The sequence below is a fragment of the Malurus melanocephalus genome, unplaced genomic scaffold (assembly GCF_030028575.1).
Source record: "Malurus melanocephalus ecotype Western Australia unplaced genomic scaffold, MMel_1.1 scaffold_185, whole genome shotgun sequence".
In the NCBI taxonomy this organism is placed as follows: domain Eukaryota; kingdom Metazoa; phylum Chordata; class Aves; order Passeriformes; family Maluridae; genus Malurus; species Malurus melanocephalus.
Window position 1 is genome coordinate 265917 of NW_026623417.1, and position 21577 is coordinate 287493.

Here is a 21577-nt window from a genome sequence, read left to right on the forward strand (position 1 = left end):
ACATGAATTGTACATACTCCCATACTCCTCACCTTTTTTTTTTCCCCCCCTCTGTTTTTTTTTTTTTTTTTTTTTTGTTACACTTTGCAGCAAGCCATTCTAGGCACTGGGAACAGAGCATCCTGTCCTCTTCCGAAAGAATAACCTTGCTGCAGGGGCCTCTCCATTCCAAATGGTTAGGAATCCAATACACAACGATCTTGCAGAAATCAGCTGCCAGATTTATTATTCTACCTGAAAACCCCAAACAAACAAAACAAAACAAAACAAAACAAAAAAAAAAAAAAAAAAACAAAACACCCAACCCCAAACAAACAAAAAGTGGAATAAAAATAGACTTTAAATAAACCTCTTAGGTACATTTTAAAAAGGGTTAATCAGTTCAGTGAAAGACTTTTTTGTCTTCTGCTGAGAGATCATGTAATGTTGGTCTGACTGCTTGTTTTGTTCAGTGAGTCACTACCGTATACAGATATATATATATATTTTCTTCTTAAATATTACACATTTGACGCAATTTTTAAATCTTTTCCTTTTTTTGTCCAACCCCTTTCCCAAGTACCCACATCCTGCCACAGGCAAGAGGCGCTCTGTGCTGACATTAAAGAACCAAAACCAATCCAAGGACTTTTCATCAAAGCATGTTTCATTTGAACCTTATTTCAATGGAAACCACAATTTTTTTGAACAATATTACTCAACATTTTCCCTTTCCTTTTTGCTACTTCTGCAGTTTTAGACTTCTTTTTCTCGGTTGATCACCAAGTATTTAAGTGCCATTGAGACCTATGGATGACAGAATCAGGTGGCATATTAAGGCATWTATCATAAAATATGTTGTCTCATGATCTGGGTAAATTAAATATCTGCCCAAATGTTTTTTATGCACCTGGTTTCTATGTGGTTTCTAGTGACCACTACTTCTTTAGTTTTGATTAAATGTGTATTAAAATATTCATAACTTAAGTAGTGTCTTAACTGACAAAGGAGGGAAGATTTACCCACCACCTAGGACTGTCGTGGAAATCTATCCATTATGATGACATTTTTTCTTGTTCTATAGTTATGTATTTATTTTTCTCCCACTTCTTTGCAATCGAAGAAAATGAGGTACTTCACATAACAATTATTTAAATTTCACTGGGCAAAAAATGAAATCCAGATCTTACCTCCACCTCCACCCCTTCAAACTGTGAATTATTGTATTTCAAAAAAAGGTGCTCATAAATATTTTAAATTCTTGGGGTTTTGTCAGGGCCTTTTGTTTTTGTTTTACATACAGAATAGCATGTGTGGTTTGTGTTCAAGGTAACCCCTCTCAAAATAGAAAACAATTTGAAAAAATAACAAAACAACAAAAAAAACCCCTCAAAATTGAAATTATCTCCCGAGCATATCCAATCACATTTACATTTAGTGTCCAAAACAAGTTGATTGGTWACACCAGTGCCAGCACTACAACGTCATACAGCAACTTCATGGTATTCTTTGACAGTTCGTCTCTGTTCCACCGAAAATTAYGAAAGGTTCTGCAGAGCTTTCCTCAGCAAGCTGAAGCTTACTAGTCATTTGTGGATGCGCATAAAAGCTGCTTATAGCACAGCTATGGCGTAAGCTATTTTCTAAGCAATAAATGGTTCAAGTCATCTATTTTGTCCTGAAATGCTACCTGTAGTTACAGCATTGCTTATAAATGGTCATAGTAAATTCAGCATCAAAGAGAATATTACAGAAAAAGACAGCAGCAGAAGCATTAGCATTATCTAGTATTTATATATGTTATCAACATAACACAGCAGTAAAAGGTTTAAATGCATATTAATGGGTACCGTGTCTAAAAATTACTAAAGTACCTATTTAGTGTATTGGATATTTTTCTCAAGGAGTGCTTGCTGTGTCTAAACAGCATAATTAGATATGTGACTTAGTACAGTTAATTCCTATTGATTAAATAACTTATTTATGTACCAAAGGAAATGGAAGGATAMAAAATGTTTTCTCCCTCCTGATCATGATCCTGTATTTAATGCTGACATGATCATCAGAAAGCCTACCCCATGTAATTACTACCCTCAAATGGATCTTGAAAAATCAACGCCATAGCGTGGGCCATATGTGTATAGCAATGTGGCAACAGATACAGCATGCAGCTTGCAATCTTAAGTCAGGGATTTTGCTGCTTGGTCACTGTACTTATGGCCAGTCTGTCATTAAATAGGATTTATTATCCTTTCTGAGGTCATACCCAAAAAAAGGAAAAAAAAAAAAGAAAAAAAAACTAGGAAAACGATCTGATTGTTCTCAGAGGCCAGGTACAAGGTCTGCCACTGGAAGCTTCTAAATTAAATGCTGTGGTATATGCTTTGTTTCTCTTTTATAWCTGCAGAAAGACAATTAAGAATGGCAAGAAACAAATGCCCTAGGCATGCTGTGCTGATATYATCATCAAGTGGTTATTTTGCACAATGAGAATTAACTGTACTAYGGATACCCAGAGAAAATGTACAATATCTTATGCTGATATGAAACAAAACAGACATGATATAGCTTTTTTTTTTGTACTTAAAACCTGTATGTTCCCTTCCCAAACTTAAGTAAAAAGCAAACCCACCCTTTTCCTCCTGTTACACAGAATAACGTTTAGGTTCCAACCCTCCCCTTTCAAATAAAGTGCGCTGTCCATGGCAGACCATAGGAGTAATGCAACAGGAAAAGCCCCTTTTAGTGTACTATTTAAAAAACAAACTGAAGTCGATTCAGCTTTCCTCTGGGTCTTGGGAAAGAGGAGAAGCTTAAGGGAGGAGGAAACACCCCCTTCACTGTCACTGTTGTTAATAGACATAGCCTTCRTTATAGGGGTGGGTGTTGCAGCAGCCTCCGTCCTGCATGTAGACCATGCTCTCRTCAAAGTGGGACAGAGGCACAGTGTCCTCCTCATTGATGTGGCGCTCCATGTCAGTCTTCAGTAAGGGRCGCTGGTTGTCCGGAAAAGCCATGGAGAAAAGCGCTTCGGGGTCGCAAACAAACTTGTAGACGTATCTTTCTCCAGCCACCTTAAAGACAACAGAAGGGGAAAAAMGGTGCAGGATTAGGCCTCGTGTCTKGCAGCTCCAAGTTCAACAGTCTGGTAAAGAGCTCACCTTTGTTACACAATTAATAATGTGACAGCAGAACTGCTAAGGCAGTGACCTAGCAAAGACAAGAGGGACCCGCCAAAGCAGACTGATCTTGATTTTGCCACACGTGACATCCTGTTGGAAGACAGACTAAGTATTCTACTTCTTAACATTTGTTTGCGATCGTTTCCTATACTTAACCACAAATGGAACTGCTCTTGTTGTAAAATGTAAACAAATTGTCACTACGGTGGCAAAATAAAATTACACACTCTGTGTGCGAAGTGGAAAAAAGAATCAYATTGCACGATAGAGATCTGGATTTCACTTTGCACAGATTGATTCATACGTAGGTATAAAAGCACTTTAGTTACAGTGCATGCTGATTGTACAGGGACAGCGTAAGCAAATACGTAGGCTAATATGTACTTAGCAATTGCTCATGCAAAGCTGGGACATTTGGATTTGCTTATGGAGGGGAAATTTGTCCAAAGATCCTAAAGTTTTCSCTTAATCAGAAACAGCCTTAAATGTCTATGCTTCAATTTCCTAAAAGCTAGAGAATGATAAAAAYAACACAGAACTGCTGTCTTATTACAAGCAACAAACAGAAGAAGTTAATTAGCGTCTTCTCCAGTACCTTATTTAAAAAAATTGCTCTAAAAATATGCAGTATATCACATGTTCATAACTTATTAAAATTAATTTAAAATAAAGATAATATTGTCTGTTTCTTGCAAGTCCAGCTACCATGTCACTGAGGTGAACTAGTGTGGATGGAAAAGCATACTGCATACTTAACAAGTCTATTCTTATGGGTGCAGAATAATTTGATGCACCTCCTTTGAATTTCAGCTTATTTATTCTACAAATATAATTTGGTAGAGCCGTGCAGGAGAACTTTTTACATCAAATTAATGTCAGCAAGTTTGATAGGCTATAGGCTGCTTTCAGAAATCAGGCTTTTACACAACCTGGTATCATTGCTTGATTTGAAAAAAAAAAACAAAAGGGAAAATATGCATAGGAACTTTGCCATAAAGAAACCTGCTTTGCATCTACAACTCCCATTAGTTTTTAAAATACACGAACTAGCCAGATAGTGATCCCACGGCAAACCTGAAACCTTGCTATGTCAGTAAAAGAAGCATACAAGCAAGCTTTCAAAATGTGTGTTAAACACATTCTTTTAGATAATAAAGCAGTAGTTTAGGAGGTAGCAAGCTAGCTGTCCAAAGTACTTTCCATGTTAAATGGATGTGTGGGTTGGGGCAGCATTATCAGACTTGTGGTATTTCTATTCCCACCTTTTCAACTTGCTTCACTCTGTTACTTTTTTTTTTTTTGCCTCTCTGCTGCCTTTGAAGTGTGCTGGCAGCAGAGTCACCTATGCTGCTGAGCTGTAACCTGCAACAAGGAASTCCTCTGCCTGAAGCACCAATCAGCCAAACCAAGAGTTTCTGCTTYTCCCCAGTCAGAGCTTCTGCTTCTCCCCAGCTGGACCCAGTTTCCAACCCACTTTACAAAGACCCAGTGCACAGTTATGTGACACACAAAAATGCACGAGGTGCTGAGCTACTGAAGAACCATAAGCCAGCACCAGCCCAGGYTGTTGTCCAAGTTGACTCCCAGATAGTGAAAAAAAGTGCACTGCAACAATCCCATAATGTAAGCAAGAGAACTTCTAAGACCAAAAAAACTACTGGTAAAGCTTCCCAGTAACTCGATCGGAGAGCACTGTTTCCATTCATGGAATTGGCATATGGCAGATTTAAACATGTTCATCATCACTGGTCACAAGGCCAATGTGAAAAGACATGGAGTAAGTTTTGCAGTCCAAGGTATTTGTTATAAACTTTGATCACACCTGGCAGTTTTGTAGATACAGCAGACAGGTCTCTGCTATTGATTTTTCAGCAATCTACATAGTACTACACAGCAAGATTTAAAAGTATACAGATAAATCAGCAAGCTGCAGTAACAGGATGAATTGAATACTGTCAGCAAGACTAGACTGTAATATATAAATTATTGTTAAATATTTCTCCTAATTCAGTCTATWATAAGTATTAAATTCCACTCTAAATCAGCATTATTAAAACACTATTGGTAAAAATATTAAAGTATTTGGTATGTTAATAGGGGTAATTATTTTCCCCTATTTTTCACTTACTAAAGTATCCAAGCACTGGGCAGCTAATTTAGATCCGCAAAACACTAATCATACTGTACTCTAGTTTGCCTTTCCCAGCTGCCGGAAGCTCTTTTGGATATTTTTGAATGTTACTTCTTTCCCTATACTCATGAAATGCATTGTGTGAACTAAAACCACATATATTTTTTACATAGGAAAAAAATATCTTAATGCATATTCTGGAGCTATTAAGTCAAAAAGCTTAGTGTTTGCCTAAAGAGATGAAAAAACTACCTAAGCCATGCAATTACAAGTACTCCTTGTAAACTGACCTATGGATTAACAKGCAAGGCCCTGGTGAAATGTAAGACAAAATTAGCTGCTCACCTTTTGCATGATTCCCTTTTCATAATAATAACGAAGCGATCGGCTGAGTTTATCRTAGTTCATAGCTGGCCTGTTTTTCTGAATCCCCCAGCGACGTGCCACCTGCCACAAAAATGGATTAGCAATGATTTGTTAAATGCATTTAACAAGSAGATCTTATCATCAGATACTTTATTTGGGGATGCAGGAGGGAAAACCCTGCAGGTGCAACAAATARGAAAAGGTTGCCATGACCTGAACTTCCCTTGTACTACTATGAATTTTAATTGGATGTGCATCATCGTTAAACTTGAGGCAGATTTATTTGCAAATATGGTGGAGGGTTAGGGTTTTCTTTGCTTTTTAATTTAAAAAAAAAATGAAAAAGAAAAAGGCATACAAAGAGATGATGGACAAAAAATATTTAGCAAGTTCTACCAGAAAACTATCAGAAAACCTATCTTTAGTTTGATCCTATGGATAATTGTACTGTCCGTTTCTTTTCCTTGCTGWCAGAAAACCAAGTTATTTTAAACACACATGGATACATACTTACTTCATGAACTAATACAGACTGTACTTGGAATGACAGCAATGTTGAGATTATTAGGAGACACAAGTCAAAAGACAACTCCCAGTCTAAAACATTACTTCAGAAAAAAAATGAATTATCTGAGGAGGCAGAATAATCACTTGGAAGAACTTTATGGTGAATTGAAAAATGGAACAGAAATTTCATAGTTGCAGTCATATAATTTCCCTTAAAAATAACAATAAAAAGTGAACTGCAAGTAACTTATGAAACTATTCCATAGGGAAAAATATGCCTTCTGCTCTGACTTATGTTTTCTGCTTTACTTTACGCTTCCTGTTTTAKTGCTACAGATAGTTTTGGACAAAGCGACCCTTTGTTTTAAGAGCTTAACTACTTATTCCTCACCTGAAATTTAAATCGGCTATTGGTGACATCTCAATTACTGTCTGTAAAAATGAATATAATGTCACCAGAGGGGAAAAAAGGCAGAGCTGATGAACTCTTTAAAGCACATTTTATAAAAATGTTTGAGAGGTGCATATGCATACATTTCTGGAAAAAGGACAGAGTAGCCAAGCAGTTTCTCTGCAGACTGCTCCGTGAAACTTCTTATAGCTGTCTGAAGTTTTTTGATGCAAGCCATGGCAACATGCAGCACTGAGCAAAATCCATGATTTAGGTCTCCACCTGGACAATTGTTTCTAAAATTTCTTTTGAAAGCATTGTTTGCTTTCAGTGGTGCAGCTTTTCAGGCTCACATAAATTATCACAGCTCTGCTAACTTCAGCTACATTTGAGCTGTACTGAAACACACCTCCAATCACGTAAATTTACTCCAGCTGCAGATTTGGCCCAGATGCCTAACTTTGATTCACCTACTCATTTTTGTAATACATAACYACATCACTCTTCTTTTTATTCTTTCCATCTGAAGGGGTTTTTTTCTGCCTGAATCAGTGTCCTAGAAGTCCCCAAGAGAACAAGCTTGCAAATACATACACAGCAAAGATACACAACAAGTAATGGTTAAAAATATGTTACATTGGGTGGTATTTGGACACTCCTAAACATGCAATCAAGTCCTTCACAATCCCTGAACTGCAGAGCATTTACCTAGTCCTGCTCTAGGATGTGGAAGGGWTTCAGGTTTCTACCCTTCCACCCTACCTTCCTCTTGAAGGTTGCTGTCCTTCTGACAAGCCTGMATAAATGGACAGCCCAATTCTCGGGCTCCCTAGTTCACAGTTACTTTCTGAATGAACTATGGCACTCCAGGAGCTGATACATATTCATTTTTGTTGTCACACTTTCTACAAGGGCATAAACCTCCAGTAAGGAATGGTATAGRAAGGTCATGTCACTGACATCCTAACCTGCCACAGCAGAACCAACAAGCTCTTTGATTTCCCTTCAATTTACACTTGGCAACCAACAGAATYGTGCAACTTCCCATAGGCTATTCTTATTTTAATTGACTGTTTTGGTCAGATTCATGACATTCATATGAAAACAACTTAGCCTCCTTTGTACTCCTAAGAACACACAGTGAGGCAAGCTTCAAGCCTCCTCCAAATTTTGGATGCAATGCTACTCAAAAACACAAAGCAAATTCTACATGGCCAGACACACAGATGAACTGCTTAACTTAAATTAGAATATCCAGTTCTTCAGGGAATTACACAATAAGGAAACCTTAGGGGRTTGTTACTTTCCTTTCCTTAGCTAATAAAATCTATAAAGTTTTTGCACCATCTGCTGGAAACCATTTCTCAATAAAACACTTCAATCTTGAAAAAATTTGGACATACCTTAAAGACAAGACAAAACTAAGAGACTGAAAAATGTGAGGCTGGGGTAGGGGGGAAAATTAGATACATCATTCACCAAAACCAAAGACTTTCCAAAGATTTTGCTATGTTCCAGGACAGGTCCCACAACTAAAGAATCCATGTAGCCTGCTAAGGCTGCAGACCTGCCAGCAAAGTTTCAGTATCATATCTACTAAGATGGTACTGCGTTCAAATCCTCATGTGCACAATGCCAGGTGACTGTCACTAGAGGGGGGATGCTCAGACAAACCAAAGCCAGCAAAGGGGTCCTTGCAGCCACCTGCTCCTCAGCCAGACCACGTCGGCAGGGAAAGGGACATAGGTCCTGACACCACCCCCAGCTACTCCAGCATGTCCACAGAGCTGTTGGCAGGCAAGGTAAGCAAAATGCAAGAAAGCTTTCAGACTGCTAATACCAGCAGATGGATGGCAAACAGCAGAAATAGCTGGTGGAATGCAGAGGCAGCCGTACACCCCCAAGCCTTCCTGCGCAGCTCTAACTCAAAGGGGATCCTGTCAGAAAATTTCCTGTGATCTCCTCTATTAGCAAACCCTGTTCAAGGGGCAAAAAGTTAAAGCAGAATGATACTGGCTTTTGACAATCCTAATCAAATCCTCCACACCAATTTTACAACAAAATTCACATACACCTGGTCTGCCAACAGTTTCCATGATAGTTTAGAATACAGGACAGATTATGTAACGTTACCTAGTMCAAAACATTTTATGTAATAAAACATTAAATTTATTACTGTTTATCACACAAGTGAACTAAGCCACGCTTGAACAAATGTTCATGAATGTAAGTAATTTCATCTCCCCATGAATCCTTCATGGTTCAGAAAAGTCATGCATGTGCATGAGTGTTTGCAAGCCTCAGATCTCAGGATGTACTAAACAATCGAATGATTMAGATAAGCAGGAAGATTCTGAAGAAAACTGTGAGAAAAGGGAGGTTTATATAATTCTGATGGGATTTTTCTGCCCTACAATCTTAAACCTTCTTCTTTGCCATGTGTCAGACTTTGAGTACTTCACTCTACAGCCTAAAACTTCCAAGTTTCCACATCTTCCTTCTGAAGAATATTTGATTTTGAAAAACTAGTAAGGGACAAGTTTTCAAAGGATTTTGGAACACAGTTCCATCCATAGAGTGATTCTGAAAAATGTGGACCTCCACAATCGATGTGAAGTATTTAGTAACTCTAGGCAATATTTTTATTATTTTGTGGGACTAAGTCTATGCTAAACCACACCTCTGTCCTGAATGAAGCACTCCCCTTGCCRGTCCTTACTGTCACCCTTCTAAAGCACTACTGAAACAAAATACTGAAGGAAAATAAGGCCTAAGTCCAAAGGAGCACAATGAAATTTGCAGGATGGGGCAGTGGATGTGAGGACATGCCGTCTGTCTAACTCACCTCCTCTGGCTCAATCAGCTTGAACTCCATGCCTCGGCCAGTCCATGCTATGAAGTGAGAGTTYGAAGGGTCATCAAGAAGCGCTACCAAGAACTGCCAGAGCTGCAGAGAGCCTCGCCGCTGATACGTGGGTCCTTCACGGTACATGCCCGGCTCCTGTTTGACATCACCTGCACACAACAGCAACATTAGAGGGGCARTGCCCTGAAACACCATCCCTTGGCTGGGCAGATAAACTGGGGAGCAGTCACTAGGGTTAACAAAACAGAGGGARGAATCAGCCACCCTCAAATGCAGCATTTCCCCGTTTGCTGGGGACTTACAGTAACATATTCATATGCTAAAAAGCACTTAAACTCATTCACGATTTATGGAAGTCTCCCTAAGCCTCTCCCCATGTAGTTTTGATACACGCAAATCTCTTGCAAACCATTTTGTAATATCCTCTCTCTGAAAGAACATAAACTATTTTTGAAACAACCCTGCTATATGAAGAACTGTGTTTGTGTACTATACTTTGCACAGGGCCTAGTTTTGGTGATGTAATGTATGCTTCATAAAGCTGCAAAACCCTGCTGAGTGAAACTTCTCTTACATGTAAATGCTTCTAAGGAAAATTTGACAAAGTATTTGACTTGGACTTAAACAGCACWGGCTTTATGTATAGGCATGTAAATCCGGCAGATATGCGAGTTCCTCTGTGGCATATTGGACTTGCATAGAAGAACAAATTACTTTTACTCATATCTACATACTAAATTAGTATTCTCTCTGAAAAGCAATGTTAATTTTTCAGAAATTTTAAGTTGAGAGAAACCTTTTAAGAAATATCAATGACATTCTACTAACTGTTTCACAAATTGTCAATGAAAAAACCACCCTGCTTCATCCAAACTGTCTTTGTTTTTAAATCATATTCATACTGAACAACTCATGCAAACAACAGCTGAAAGGKCTGATGCTGAAGTAGATTTTTTTCTTCACACAATGACTACAATCTTTGATATAATGGTAAAATTCCTCATTTCAACTATCAGAACAGCAAAAGCCTCCAACAAACAGTGTGACCCGTTTAATAAGGACAGTCAGGAATTTACATTCAACCACAACATTAGGATGCTCTGACAGCCATTACAGAATGGCTCTGTGTAGTGAAAGGCAGAATAATAATATTAAAAATGGAGCACTTCCTTTTGTAATCAGGAAAGAAAWTTGAGTCAATAGCTGTGGAAAACAAATAAATCAACACAAGGCTTTTTGGTGTATGTGAGGTTCAAGTTCCACTCCTGAAAGGCCTTCTTTTTCAAGGACAGGTTTTTTTCTTGTAATGATAGCTGAGCAACGTGCAAATAGCAAGTGCAGTATTACACAGGATCAGATTCTTTCCTTGTGCTCATCTTTGATTCCAAATGAAGCAGCTGAGAATCTATTTCTGAAACAACAAGGCTAGTCCTGGGCTTATCCAACTTTTGCTTTAGTGGCCAGAATATGATTACACATCTGCCATTTTTTCCCTGAAAACATCATCCTACAAGTATAAATACACCTATCTGCATCCTGACATCAATCTTCTAGCGTACAAAGTGTTGATGGACAGTCACAGAAACTAGCAGAAGACTGCTTGCTTTGCGGGCACACAAATACTTCCCAACATTTCTTTCAGTGTATTTGTATTTTTTTTTTTTCATTTTCATTCCCTTCCCTCTATAAAACCTAAACTAAGCCAAAAGGTTTTTCAGGGAAGATACAGACAAATGCTACTCCTAACGAGTTTTAACTTCTTTTAGTACAGGGTCTGATCCCATTCCCATAAATGTACACAGGAATTTGACACTGGTACTCAGATCAGATCCACAATCATTTGCAGGGAACAAAAAAATACCTGACACGATGTGCTTTAAAAAAAAGAAAAAAAAAAAAGACGAAAAAACAAGCAAGTTCATATTACAAAGCCTGGGTATAAAGCAGACTTTTAATAAATCACCCTCTCTGTGAATGTGTCAATGCAGTGACAATGCAATGCTAGATTGAGCAATCTTCAGTTAGGTCTAATATTGTTTAAAATTCTTTTTCTGTTTCTTACCAACATCAAAATACATATGATACTCTGTCTGAAGAATGTGCAATTCTTTGGCTTACTTTCATTTCAGAGTCTCCAGATCTTCAACAAACACAACAAATTCTGTTAAATATGTAATAGTTTTGTAACTGATTCTCAGGGGCAAACAAAATAAAGCAGCAGACAAACAACAATTCTCCAGCTCTACTTTTAACTATGGTCAAAAATGTGTTCACAAGTTTATAAGGAAGTATCTAATCTTTCCTGCTAAAATAAATAATGCCGGACATATGCACACTAACATAAAAGCTATACTGACAACACTACACCAGCATGCATACACTAACATAATGCCATTCTAGCAAATTTAAGTAATTGGTCTCCAAATTACTTCCCAAAGTTGAAGACTAAGAGTCCCTGGCAAGAAATACAGTGTACATCTACTTTGCTTATAATGAAATAAATCTGAAATCAACTGAGTTACACCAGGAAACTGATTTCACATCACAGTAACTGAGAATAATTYGGATCATACATTTTAATTGACCTTAGAATTCCTCTTAAAAAAATGTGCTGTAATTGGTAGTGTTGTGAACAGAGCATTGATTTGTTATCAATCCCACTGAAAAATAAACCACTAGTACATTCAACCTAGTGCAAATACACTGGCACAAATACAAAAATGCCCTATACACTCACTCCCCMCTATTCATCACTTCACAGACAGCAAGACAAGAGGCTTAATCCTCAGTAAAACCAAAGCTGCTGCTTTCTCCGCTGTTTGGTTAATTACAAGAACAGCTTTCATTAAATCTCAAACAACAAGTGGTATGTGATCATCAGTGCAATGGAAATCCTCCTATTACTTCTCAACAGTACAGGAAYTGAGCTCTTCTGCCACAACTCTGGATGCAGCATCTTTTGCTGGCAGAAGTCGAATGACATCCTATTGAAGAGGAGACTTTGGTTTCAAGAGACAAAGGTCAGCTTTGGTTGGGCGCACCACAAATGGTGTGTTAAGGAATCCTAAATTGGAACGTTACTGGGCTTTTTTGATCAGCAACAGAGAAAAGTCCCTCATCTCTTTCTTTTTCATCTCCCTGCACAGGAAAAAGAGAGATGTGGAATACATACCGTCAAACTTCTCTGGAACAACGCAAGTGTCATCATAAAACTGCCTAGGTCCCTTTTCATACATACAGCCTGTAAGTTAAAAAGAGAGAGGTGTTTATATAAAAGATGCATGGAGGAAAAAAGAGATCGCAGGCTGAATGCCAGAGGGAACACTAAGTTATACAGGAATCAGATTAATATCCCACATCCTTTACACACCGCCCAATCCCAACATTTTGGCTTAAGTACAAGGGTGTTTAATTAATGTATGCATTCCCAAAAGACTGTTAATCTCCACCTGCTAAAATGAAAAAGCACCCATTTTTCTCCATGATTTATTACAAAATGTTTGTCTCATTTCCTGTTTGAACTAGCATGCCTTTGACTTTTAACCATTAGTTCCTCCAGGTCTTCTTCCTGCAAGACTAAAGAAATACCACTCAGTATTTCCTCCTTGCACTCACAGAAGTCACCCCTCACACAGAGCTCTTGATGTTCCTTCCAATTAAGATCATTTTGTACAATTTCATTTTGTCATTAAAGGGCACTCTCTGCAACACAGCAGACTTTCTAGCACACCCTTCTGTACACACTCCTATTCCCTATTCTGCTAATGTTTTGCTTAACCTGAACTGTGTTGCATATCCGTATCAGTCTCACCAGTGCTGCTGAGCGAGACAAAACATCTCCTCCTCTCCTGGCACCCTCTGACCCTCCTTTTGACTGCCTAAGTGTTACAGAAGGCTTTTTTGCCTTAAGGTTACAGTGCTTGCTCTGGCTGTCTTTCCACTGTGAAGCTGAGGAGGAGGAGGCCCATCTCAAAATCCTTTTTCCCAATATACTGTTTCCCGGTTCCACAGGCCTGGTCTACATTCATGCATTAAAAAGACTTTTTTTTTTAATATGCCCAGATTACCAAACAATTCAAGTTGCTTTGTGTGACTGCCCTGTCCTACCCGTTATTTACCACTCTATCTTTGTGCCATAAAGTTATCTATTAACTTTGTTCCATATCTTTACTGAAAATAYTGAATAGCAACACTGCTGATATCAATTCCAACAGAACAATAATAGAAACAATCCATTCAGAAATGATTGCCCTGTGACAGCCTCTTTTAGATCTGTCAGTTGGCCAGGTCTTAATGTGTTTAATGTGTACTTTATTGATATTGCTTTGTGCTAACTTCTTAATCAGAATGTAATGCAGAGGCAAATTGAATGCCATAAAAAGTCTAACTATATGATACAAGCATCTTTATCAATCAAACTTTTATTTTCAGCAAAGAATAGAATCAGATTTGACATGACCTTTATTCTGTAAAATTATGTTGACTGATTTCCAAACACAGAAAACACATGTTCACCAAATATCACTGTTTTTTTTCACGTCATTCATAACAATTTTGCCACCTCCAGCTCCTTATGAGAGCATAACATGGCTAAGATTAGGTTTCCTCTTTCTATGCTGTGATTAAAAATCAGAATTTTTCACCATTAGCCCTGTGGTTTGTGGATGTTTTCTTGATGTCTCTCACCTCCCTTACCAGGTTTCTATACTTCTTATAATTTCACATAGACTTTCAACAAGACTTCTATCTCCTGTTTCACCTTCCTTGTYAAACACTATCATTTATTTCTTTTTTTTGTCTGTCTTTATTTGAACCAAGAAGCAGATGGGATTTTAGCCAGATGTGTTATCTTTCCAAYTGTGTCTTTACACTAGCAAGTGAAGTCTTCCTGAAGACTTTGATACACACACATCTATCTGGATTCTCATCAATCTCCAAACAGATTCCTCAGGTTTGTGAAATGTGCCCATTGGTACAAGAACAAATAAACCCTGAATAAACAAGYAGAAAATAATATATTGATAAGACAAATAAACTGAGAGGGTATAACCTCTCTTTCAGTTGTCTTAGTTCTGTTGGACTTYTMATTTTTAGTACATATAAAGTACTTTAACTCAGAATTAGTAATCTGGACAATTATGTAAGCTTTGTCCKACTGAAATCATAGTGGGGTTTGGTACATATCTCAACTTGGGCATAAGATGCATCAAAACATTGCAAAAATAATAACATAAGGAAGGAAAAAAAAACAAAAAACCTCCAGTGAATTTGAAGTAAAAAATGGATTACTTAGCATAGTTAACTGAGCCTGTCACACTAACAGCCTGGAAAATATCACTTGAGCAGAAGGGTGAAATAGACAAATTTTTAAGTGTCTCTTTCTTTCAACTGTTACAGGCCCTGAAAAGCAGAATAAGTTAAATTGATAATATAATYGCTTCTATTCTATTGCTCTAAACCCATGGCACTGAAAGAAACTACAAAAATATCAGTGCATCAGAAACTTAAGACTGAAAAGGGAAAGATGATGCAAGTCATCCCAGCGTCAGATTTAAACCAGTGAACCCCAAATCCCTCCAGACTTTTAAATTTTTTACATTTCTCTCATACAAAAGTGATACATAATAGAAAACTTAACTTCTGTTCTGTTTGGGTGAGCCAGGAAGCCTTCTTGCCTCATGTAAATGGAATGGCAGCTAGGCACTTCTGAAAAGAGAAGATGACAATGCAAGTCAAAAGACTGGAATTAAAAGAGTGCAGGTTATCAATGAGACAGGCTGCAGTCAGAGGAACAACAAAAAAGGAATGCAAGTTACAGTGAGAGGGAGCCTGTCAACAGAGTCAGCATTTCAGAGCGGCACACACAGCACATGGAGAAGGAGAAAATCATGATGTGACCATCCTATCTAACATAGGCACTTGAACTCCAAATCTTTTGTAATAAACTTTGCTAAAAGCTGACTCCAATGGCATTTACACTTTAGACCATTCACAGACAAAAAAAAAATTCACACCAGTGACCATGAACATTTTAAACCCTGTGCTTGTATATCTGTCTCTGTAACTAATTCAACCCAAAATATTTAATCAATTGCACTGAAAAGACTGCCAGTCATACCAGAGACTTATAAATTCTACATTAACACAAAGAATGTCAAAGTGAATTTAAGAGTAGGATAATGCTTTTTAGACTCTGTTAAGGACTTGAAGGGTTAATCAAATTTTCTGCAATTGCAGAAATCTAGGAATTTAGACCTATCTGTATCACTCTCCACTTGCATGTATTTAAAACAAAAATGACACCTTTCAAAAAAACACTGTGCATATTCTAAGTAATACTGATATTTATTTGCTATTCTCAAATCTGCTAGAAGAATGAGAAAAGCCAAACAGAACTAATGAAAAAGGTGTTTTTGAAATATCTTTCTTTTTCTTCCCCATGTCTTGCACCATCCCCAAGTAGCCACATCCTGTGCACAGGGACTTGCAAACAGAAACACACGGTAAATGTTTGCCCTTCTAGACCATGTTTAACCTACTTCTTGGATATCAAAAGTCTTTCTTAACAAAGTCTATTTGATCTTGTGATGAACTCCTACCCTAAGCTATGCAATCTGTTACCAGTAACTTGTAACTCTTTAAGAGATGCAAACAGAGGTCGAAAGAGCAGACATTATTTTTCCAGCACTGCCTACAGACTCTTTCAGACTGTGATTCCAAATTTCACTGTTCACTGACTAGTGATGAGTATCAAAGATTTGGCAGGATAAGAAAATGAGGTTTTACACTGACTTCACAAACAAGTGAAACACAGGGCAGTAATAATAAGTTTCCTCTAACAGTCCATGGTCCCTCTTGCACATCTGTGCCAAACTCTTCATTACCTCCTCTCCCGATGAAACGCTCCGTGCCTGCCTCCTCAGGCCTAGAGAATTTCTAATGTCTCAGGCAGCTATTCTGAGCAACCACAGGAATCAGTGACTCAGTGATCAMCCGAGTCAAGTATAGCTCTGCAGACTAGAAGTCAAGGCTACAAGCAGTGCTTCACCTGCAAGGAATCATTCATGTTACCAAGTAGATTGAATTCTAAGGAGAATGGAAAAATCTACGTAAAAAAGAGGAAGTTGTAGAACTGAAACAGATGCTATTTTCTATTTTAGGTAAAAATTCTCTAGTATTGGCAGCAAAGTCCTTTTTGACTCATGAACTCCACTCTTACAAAGTGATAGAGCAGAGTATACTGAATAAAGGATTATGCACGCATTCACAAACTTGTCTTTTTAGCCAATTTGGGATTTCATCTCCCATGCTYCTAAGTCAATTATAATTAACATCTGGAGTCTTTTTAAAGCAAGCATTGTTTGTACCAACATTACTTAATCTTCTGGTTAGCTTGTGCTTAAACAGTCCACAGAGGACCAAAAAAATACAGCAAGGAAGAGTTTATTTCTCGTAAAGTAACTAGAGTCTTGTTATCCTAAAGTGCTATCAGTTAATTTATGACTATCAGAGTGGGTCAGACTCTAATCAAATTGTAGAAACATTTCCAAAGTGATTATTCAATCAAATGACTAACATGGTTAATTAGGAGCCATAAACATTGCTCTGAAGTTCATCAAAGTAATGACTTGCCCAGAAAAATTACTGCTAATTAAATTGCCTGCTGCTTTCATTTCTACCTTATCTAATAAAAAGTCCAACCAATGAAATTTAGTATTGCAGTTTTAAATTGTACTAAATGCTTGACTAAGACCCAGAAGTATTTTTACAGGCTAAGCGGAGCTACTTCAAAAGAAAACATTTTAGTGTAGAAATTACAGAGCAATTATATGTTTTCTTCTCCTTAAACCATTGTGTCAGACAGAAGCAGGCATGAAATACTTCCAGGGCAAGATCCAAGTGTCTGAGGAAACTGATTTATCACCTTTTTGCAAGTTTCAGTCTTTGAAGAAAAATGTGCCTGGTTTTAGACAAACAAGCTTGTTTCAGACTCTTAATGCAATTATTCCCATTGTAAAGTTACATCAGCTCAACAGCAGAACTCCTTTAAAAAAATACAAAACAAACTAGCCAAAAACATGGAAATGTAAAAAAATTACTTATGTTTCATTATCTGTTTGGAATACTTAGGAGTCATTCTTCATTGCTCTTCTTATTAAAAGAAACATAGCAGTCATCTTAAAACAATGAATGTGGTCTTATWTCACGTACAATTGAGCCATTTTTTATCCAATAGGGAAAATTTAAAAATTACATGTAATCTAGACACTGCAAAAATGCCTTCTCATCTGGGACCGTCACAGAGAAAAATAACTGTAATAAGCTCTGCAATGTCTTCATCAAAATACATCCAAGCAGAAAAAAAGCCCAAACAGACTTCCTCAGGACAAGAAAAATCTGCTATTTAATTTAGCAGGCACAGGTTCTAAGTTTCACTATCAAATAAGACACTTGAGTGGTCCCTTGGTAAGGTAGTTCATATTAATTATCATGTCAGAATTTAAGGGGTTGGGTTGTCTCAGCCCTGTAYAACTCAGAGCAGATAAAGAACCCTTAAATACTCTTTTCTGCTTGTTTTGCAGAGATAAAGATGAGATTTCATGCCTACAATCTCAACTTGCACAGAAAAAAAACAGAATTTCAGCCTCTCTCCCTAGCCAGAACAGACACAGGGAAGATGGAACTTCTGCAGGCAAAGGGATGAAATGACTGACTGTCTTCTAGTGAATGAAGCAGAGCAAAGCAGGAACTGGAAACCAGAACCAGGAATTGTTTTTCAGCTCTTCCTGTTTCTGACCTTACAAGGCCTCCCTAACCAAAGAACAGGTTGTTATGTTACACTCTTTACTTTTCAGTTCACTTTATCAACATCAGCAGAAGCTCTGGAGGCCCAGGGCACGCCCCATGTGCTCGTGCCAAAGCACAGCGTGACACAGGTACTGCATGGCACAYGTGCATGTGCAGAGGGACAGACTGGAGACGGAGGCTTGGAAGGCACAGAACATCTGAAACAGGGACTGTTTTCCTGCCTACTTTTCCCACTTACACTTTATTACCAAGTAAGTCATATTAAAAGCAGTTTCCATAAGGAATTGTTCCCAAAAGGAGCTGTTCCCCAAAATTTTAAACAGATTTCACTGACAATCTCGCAACTTAACTTATACCATGTCCTCCTAAATTATCCTTTTGGTCTGAAAAGAATAATTATGTGAATTTTGGCCCCTACTTCCACAATTCAGTTTGTGTATCTATACAGACAGACTTTAATGTGCCACTTGCCTTCCCATAGGCAAGAAATGCAGCACATGCAGATTCTCTCCCTTTGTACTGTTGGGTACAGAAGGRCATGCACAAGCCCCTCAGGGAGCTGGGACAAACCTGGCTCCCAGGTGTCATTCCCAGGTGCCATGTGCCTGATCCTGTGCTGCAGACACTGAACACACCAGCCATCCCTTCAGTGCCTTACAGAGCTTCCCTTGCACAGCACAAGCACTCCTCTGCTTGTGGACAGGTGGCTGGTGTAGTGGGAGAGATTTTTACCAAGTGGAGAGACAAAMGTAGCCTTTTAAAAATAAAATGTTCAAACTAGAACACATCATACTTTTGGCATTAGACTTAAAACATCACAATCACACTGCAAATAACTTTTCTGTTCATGGATTTCCAAGAGCAGTGACAAACTGTTTACAAAGCTGCACTTCATCCAGCACTGAAACACATTCAGCCTCCTGGTGGAAAGCAGCTGTTTGCCACACCACTGAGAAGTCCTGACCAGCTCAAGGGTGAAGATAACAATGAAATCACCAAAACCAGGACTGTTTTAGGTACGAAAGGCAGCTTTTCAAACGAGATCACAAGTTGCTAATGTAGCGCCAGGCATCATTAAGAAAAATGCTTGATTTGTGTTTTGCAAGGAGAGGTAACAAATTATGCTTTTGGATTTTTAAACCTGCAGAACACATTTAGATTAAAACTCATGTCTCCCCAAAAGGAGACATTCAGGTAGAAATACTGGAACTAATTACAGTCTCCTTATACAGGAATTGCTTGAGCATATTTCACCACTCAAATGCCAGTGGATCAAGTTTTAGTTCACTAAAACTAACTAAAAGCTATGTAATGAAGAGAGTCCTACAAATTGGTAAARTCCTGGCAATACAAAAGTCAGCATTATTTTTTCAGCAGCAGATTCAGCATAAAAATGTAGGTGCACTAATATGACAGGGTTAAAATAGAYAACTTCTCTAAAAATCAATTTAAAAAATAAGCAATCTTTTCCCAAATCATTATGCAATTTAGAAATATTCAGAATGTAAGGTTTTATTCATTTTCTTTGTCACCAGTCTTTGTGCCAGCAATCTAGGAAAAGAAAAACCAGCTTACAAGTATGTGCACTCACAGATACACATAYACTTCCTTCTAAAATGTCGCTAATTAAAAATCGTTAAGTTTAATTTCTTACACCTCACTTCACAAAAACTTGTCAGAGAATTAGGTTTGGCCCCACTGGCTCATGTCTAAGTGAAAATATTACATACTTACAGAAAAAAAAAATCTTAAGCAAACAGCTTCCTTTCCACAACTTTGGTTTTTAGATCTATGACAACATCTAATGCATTTTGTGAGACCAGATGTCAACAGCCTGTCTCGGCGATGTGTAACTTTTTGTACAGCAGAACAGGAAAACAAAGGCTCATACATTCAGCTCTGAATTGAAATTCCACATGGAGGTGATMTTTTGAGCATACTTTAAAATCATGTATTTGCTTTTATTAACCTCAGTAACTGTAAAATGCATCTTAAACGTTGTTCTCCTTTGAATTCAACAAAAGACGGCAGTATTTTCTCTCTCCCTCGCTCCTTTTGTTGGTAATCTTACTGCAAAAATGTCTGTGTTGCTTTTTCTCCCCCGCCCCATCCCCTGCCTGTAAAACTGAAGTTGGACAAACACTGCACGGCTGAAGTGACATATTTGAATGGAATTCAGACCAACCAGTTCCTGTTTATGTTTCTGATTTGAGAATGTAGCCCTCTCATTCACTATACATTAGAAACACACCAAGGCCATAAATGGTGTCAGGTTGCAGGCAGGCAGGGCCAAGCAGCATTAATCATTACTTTAAGGCAACTGGCAAAAGCAGCAGCTGAGGGAACACTACACCCTTCAGCTCCACATAAATGGACATTCCAGGGTTTGGCGTGTGTGGGTTGGCTTTTTTTTTTTTTTTCCCTTCAGCATCCATTTTATGAATGAAACTTCAGGCTGCACAGAGTCCATTCATATAAAAGCTATGCTCACAGGGCTCAGTCTCTCGGGATCAATTGGTCTTGGGCAAGGCTGATGTGATTGGTTTAAGGCAGGCTTCAGCCTTCCATTACTGATTTAAAATGCAGCCTGTGTCCATTTGACCTGCCTTAATGCACAAAGAGTAAATCCAGACTGTGCTCTCAATCCTCAAATCAAATCATTAGCCAGTGCCACTTACTGTAACTGTAGATTTACAGGATATTTATCCATTTCTTTGAAAAAATAGGGACTGCAGGACAATTTTTCAGATCGTGTTGTCTGCTTTGCAAACAAAAATACATGTATGGTCTCCTGCCTATACACTCACATTAACTTGGTATTCAGGTTTTCTTTTGTTCATGAAGATTAAAAAATGAAYTCTATTCTAACTACAGATTTATTTYAGACAGAAYTGCTGAATAAAGAAAATCAGCTAGATTTAAAGCAAGTGAAAAGTTAAATTTCTGCCTTTCACAGCRATCTTCTGAACTCCAGGTTTCCCAAGTTTCCCTGTCAGATGCTCTTACTTTGTGCTATCATACTGTTCACAAGCAGATTTGTGTTTTAAGAGCAAGTAGAAAGTCTAGTGCAGCTTAACTACTGAGCAAAATTCATTCACCGAACCAACACAGAAAAGACAAGTTCCCAAAACACAAGGATGAAATATTTTAAACCAGTGGGAAAACTGCAAAACCAAAATCAAGGAGGGGASATTTCTTAAACCTTCTAACTCAAGAGCAAAACCCTGACCCCTTCTCCAATCCTGCTTTTGTGCCATCTGGATTTTCATTGAGAAAAATTRCACTTCTGTGTATGAGAATTTCTTTAAGGTCATAAGGAGATACAGTTTTGAAATGTGTGAAGCACC

General features: G+C 38.0%; 1 protein-coding gene across 1 annotated transcript in view; it reads right to left on the reverse strand.

Annotated features, from left to right (window-relative positions):
* Positions 1-905: 905 nt before the first annotated feature.
* ETV1 (ETS variant transcription factor 1) overlaps positions 906-21577 on the reverse strand; it is a 62079-nt gene continuing 41407 nt past the window's right edge. The window contains exons 6-10 of the mRNA XM_057373109.1: positions 15060-15128; positions 12595-12663; positions 9402-9571; positions 5638-5739; positions 906-3053 (exon numbers count right to left, since the gene is read on the reverse strand). Coding sequence (XP_057229092.1) covers positions 2832-3053; positions 5638-5739; positions 9402-9571; positions 12595-12663; positions 15060-15128 — 632 coding nt within the window. The 3' untranslated portion in view covers positions 906-2831. The remainder of the gene's footprint in view (positions 3054-5637; positions 5740-9401; positions 9572-12594; positions 12664-15059; positions 15129-21577) is intronic.